General features: G+C 32.0%; 1 protein-coding gene across 1 annotated transcript in view; it reads left to right on the forward strand.

The window, feature by feature from the left end:
- The first annotated feature begins 2,907 nt into the window (after positions 1 to 2,907).
- The window catches only part of LOC137629697 (uncharacterized), a 10,409-nt gene continuing 7,936 nt past the window's right edge, over positions 2,908 to 5,380 (forward strand). The window contains 1 exon segment of the mRNA XM_068361256.1: positions 2,908 to 3,390. Coding sequence (XP_068217357.1) covers positions 3,301 to 3,390 — 90 coding nt within the window. The 5' untranslated portion in view covers positions 2,908 to 3,300.

Consider the following 5,380-nt stretch of genomic DNA (forward strand, 5'->3'; position numbering starts at 1 on the left):
TAGGTAAACACTAAATGATTACAGATTAATCAAATTTTGATATTTGAATCTACTATTTGGTTGGGTATAACATTTTTGCTTGATTGTACCTAAAGGAAATGTGTTTAGCCAAAAGTAATAGTATTATTATGGAAGCATTCTTTAACCAGCTGTAATATTATTATTATGGAAGCATTCTTTAACCAATTGTAATATTATTATTATGGAGCATTCTTTAGACAACTGCAATATTATTATTGAAGCATTCTTTAGACAACTGTAATATTATTATCATGGAAGCATTCTTTAGAGAACTGTAATATTATTATTATGGAAGTATTCTTTAACCAACTGTAATATTATTATTATGGAGCATTCTTTAGACAACTGCAATATTATTATTATGGAAGCATTCTTTAACCAACTGTAATATTATTATTATGGAAGCATTCTTTAGACAATTGCAATATTATTATTATGGAAGCGTTCTTTAACCAACTGTAATATTATTATTATGAAAGCATTCTTTAACCAACTGTAATATTATTATTATGGAAGCATTCTTTAACCAACTGTGATATTATTATTATGGAGCACTCTTTAGACAACTGCAATATTATCATTATGGAAGCATTCTTTAACCAATTGTAATATTATTATCATGGAGCATTCTTTAGACAACTGCAATATTATTATTATGGAAGCATTCTTTAACCAACTGTAATATTATTATCATGGAAGCATTCTTCAAACAACTGTAATATTATTATAATAGCATTTTTTAGCCAATTGTAATATTATGATTATGGAAGCAATCAAGAATGTGAATATAATTATTCCTTCAGCAACCTTCATTTATTATCCTTCTTGTTTATTTATTCATATAATTGCAGAATATATCAGTGAGGAATAAATGGCTATGAGTATTGAATATTGGTGAACTATTCTATCTTATTTCGCTTCCTCTTGTTTATTTTTGAAGTTTTTATAGTTTATGTGTGAAAGAACATATCTTAATGGCGTTGCTCTCTTGAAATATTTGATTTCCATTGTTCATTAATTCTCTTGTAGTTTGTTTATTTCCTTATTTCCTTTCCTCACGTAGCTATTTTTTCCTGTTGCTGCCCTTGAATCTATAGCATCCTGCTTTGCCAATAGGGTTGTAGCTTAGCTAATAATAATAATAATAATAATAATAATAATAATAATAATGATAATAATAATAATAATAAATACACTCCACTGTTTAACCTAAATATCACAGGGCTAGTTACAAAAATTCATATGATAAAATGTACTTACATTAACAAATGGCACTTAACTAATCATCCAATAATATCACCAACGTTCGAACAACACTACACATGATATACGTTGAATAGAAATCACTATTCACTTTTGAGAGGATACACTATACACACTTGAGACGAGAGAGGGCTGGTGGACGTTGGCTCTTTCAAAGGGATAGGCAGTGTCTCTTCTGCTGCTTATGCATAGCCAGGTCCTATATATATTGAATTAATTCGTCTAATAATTTCTAGTAAATCATTCTCGTGGGGACATGGCTCTAGCGTTGTAAGGTTGCCAACATAGTAATTTGAAGAAGGGTAACTAACCTTGCTTGCGAGGCAACTCTTTGAACTAACTCTGCCCACCTTCCTCTTGTAACATTTGAAAAAGAAAAACTTTAATCTAGAATTTTCACGTCTTTTCTAGCCACGTGGGAACAAAAATGATGTAATCCCTCGTGCTCATACCTGTGTGTGTCATACAGCATACCTAAACAGTTTACATAAGACTTCGTAACAAAACTACATGAAATAAAAAGTTATTTCTTTAAAATAACGTAAGTTTACGTATATGAAACTGAATGAAAATACAGTTAAATGAATGACGAAAATCTTATGCAATTTACATATGTTACCTAATCCTACATGAGTGGAACTCACCTTACGAGCTGGCTATACATCTTTTAAATACACAAATAATATAAGTTAATGAAATATTCTACATTCATGAAGACCCGCTTCGTAAGAATATATATATATATATATATATATATATATATATATATATATATATATATATATATATATATACATATATATATATATTATATATATATATATATATATATATATATATATATATATATATATATATATATATATATATATGTGTGTGTGTGTGTGTGTGTGTGTGTTTTGGTATTGTGGTATAAAAACAAAATTATACAAAAGTATATAGACAATCTGAATGGTTGTAGTGCTTCAATTCTCTCTTTCTCTCTCTCTCTCTCTCTGATATCATGTTGCTTGTTTTACTATTAATTCATTTACGGTGTAAACTGTTTTTTTTTATTTCCACTTTCTATCTCCTCGTTATTTTTTTTTAATGTAAATAGAATGACTTTGATGTTCGTCACACCTGATTAAATGTAATCAAAACATTAATTTTTTCATAAATAATGCCATGAGAGTTTGCAATAGAAATCGTTTTGTACGTAAAACTGTACTGCGCGGTCAACATGACAATCGTTCATACTTCAAGCAACGTATATAGTATTTCATCCCCTGTTACGAACTCTCGTGGGATGTCTCTGTGGTCGGGCAAGACCTTGGACCCCCTCCAAATAGTGTATTGTGATGTGGCAACGCCGCGGAGACAGGGTGGGGGTAGGGTCGGTATTACATGGTTTCGATGGGGAGGAGAACTTCCTCACCTGCTGATTTTCAAAAGATTATTGGATTAATTACAAAAGCGATATTAACAATAATTAAATACATATCCCTGGATGCTACATGCACATTGTAATAGTCGCTAGATGAAAGCTGAGGCCATGATAAGCATTATTGTTCTGGCAGTGTCAGGCATCGATTTCAAGTAGCGAAAGAAAGAGAGAAGGAAAGGGGACGTTAAAAGGCTACGACAGGGCCCCGTGTCGAGTAAGTGTCCGTCACACCTCGTACAAGTACACATCAAAACGATTATCGCTGCTGCCGGAAAATTCGAGACAGGAGCCTCTTCTCGGAAGCAGGATTCTTAATTTCAGGATATCCGATAACTCGGCTGCCATTGTGTATCACTATTGTAGCTACTCTACTTTTATTTGACGTCAGTCGTCGGCCGTCCTCCTTCCAAGTGTCTAGATCTCATTTTTATACCACCTGTTCGTGGTAGCTGCTGCATCTGTACGGGTCATAACGAATTCTTCGAGTCTTATGACACCCTAGCAGTCTAGGGACAGGTAGAAGTATCTAGGATTGGACCGAGACCGAATACTTTATTGAACTGGATTCCAGTGACAGCCCATAACCACCCATGATGTGCGCTTTTATGACACCCGTCCTCAAAAATGACTGGGAGGTCTATAAAACCAGTAGATCAAGAAACAGTTCCGAAAGCTCAGCAGTGAGTATTTTATTCTCTCGTTATTGTTATTATTATTATGCCAGAAAACTCAAGTCAATCAATTACTAGCTAAGCTACAACCCTAGTTGGAAAGGCTGGATGCTACAAGCCCAAGGGTTCCATCAGGGAAAATAGCCCAGTGAGGAAAGGAAAGGAACTATCAGAGAAGTAACGAACAATTGAAATAAAACATGTTAAGACCAGTAAAAAAATTTTCTAAAAACAAATGTCATTTTCGCCATACCCTTTTCCAATCACCGAATTAGTGGTTACATGTGACTATAGTAATATTTTAGGCCTGTACTTCGATTAATGATTGATGCTGATTGGTTCAGGTAATAAAACCCTATTGTATATAGATGCCTTCTCTTTAATGTAACTAATAAACTAGAATGTGAATGTCCATTCATTGCACAAGTGACGCGCTCCCATTCAGACGGGAATCGTAGTGGAAATTTCCACTTTAACCTTAAGGAGGTCAACCTGAATGAATGTATGTATGAAAGCGCCTCGTGTTTGTTGTAGTTATACTAGCATACATTATATTATTCATTTGATTTAGCAATTAAGAGTTCTTATTTGCGATAGTATTTAATTTTTTTTTATTATAAGGGTTAGGGTTACACAATGTTTATTGAGCTTAGTAATAGCTTTGAAATTAAATCAACATGTAATTCCAATATGTATGTTCACACTACTACTACTACTACTACTACTACTACTACTACTAGCTAAGCTACAACCCTAGTTGGAAAAAGCAGGATGCCATAATGCCAAGGGCTCCATTAGGGAAAATAGTCCAGTGAGGAAAGGAAATAAGTACATAGTAAGGAATTGTTCATAATGTTGCTGATTAGTGAATTTCAAATGCCGGTTTCTGACGTAATGACAGTTATAACATCGTAGCATTGGTCTAATAATCTAATCTGATTAAAATGTCAATTATAAGTAATTTTTAAGCTGACGCTTCATCAGGATTTCTTGTCAATGCTTCAACCGTTACATTTGATTAAAGGCACTTGAAATTAGATTTAATCCAACGAAAGTCATGTGTCAACCGAAATATGTGGGTTTTGTGTAATATTTTTCTTTTTATTTCTCACAGTGCAATATCTCTCTCTCTCTCTCTCTCTCTCTCTCTCCTCTCTCTCTCTCTCTCTCTCTCTCTCTCTCTCTCTCTCTCTCTCTCTCTCTATATATATATATATATATATATATATATATATATATATATATATATATATGTGTGTGTGTTTTGATGTTACTGTTTTTGAAATATTTTATTTAAAATTACGTTTATTTCCTTATTTCCTTTTCTCAATGGGCTATTTTTCCCTGTTAGAGCCCTTGGCCTTATATATATATATATATATATATATATATATATATATATATATATATATATATATATATATATATATATATAGTATATATATATATATATATATATATATATACAGTATATATATATATATATGTGTGTGTGTGTGTGTTTTGATGTTACTGTTTTTGAAATATTTTATTTTAAATTACGTTTATTTATTTCCTTATTTCCTTTCCTCAGTGGGCTATTTTTCCCTGTTAGGGCCCTTGGCCTTATATATATATATATATATATATATATATATATATATATATATATATATATATATATATATATGTTTGTGTGTGTGTGTGTGTTTGTTTGTTTGTGTTTGCTTGTGTGTAACATGTCAATGGCATTATATACTTGACCAAAAGTTTACCTGTCTCACGTCAATTCCCCTCACATGCATTGCACTATTCCCCTCAGTATTAACCACACTTCCTTAGAGTAATGGAATCTAAAAATTCTTCGTTCATTGTGAAATGGTGTTTGGAGGTTTCTTTCCGATTTTCGAAAAAAGGGAATTTTCAATTCTTAAAGGTATGGTACCACCCTTCTTATATTCTGATGTTTTTTTTTAGTGTTAAGCCTCTTCTCACTAGACTACCTACCTGGTTTATTATT

The sequence above is a fragment of the Palaemon carinicauda genome, chromosome 37 (genome assembly GCF_036898095.1).
Source record: "Palaemon carinicauda isolate YSFRI2023 chromosome 37, ASM3689809v2, whole genome shotgun sequence".
In the NCBI taxonomy this organism is placed as follows: domain Eukaryota; kingdom Metazoa; phylum Arthropoda; class Malacostraca; order Decapoda; family Palaemonidae; genus Palaemon; species Palaemon carinicauda.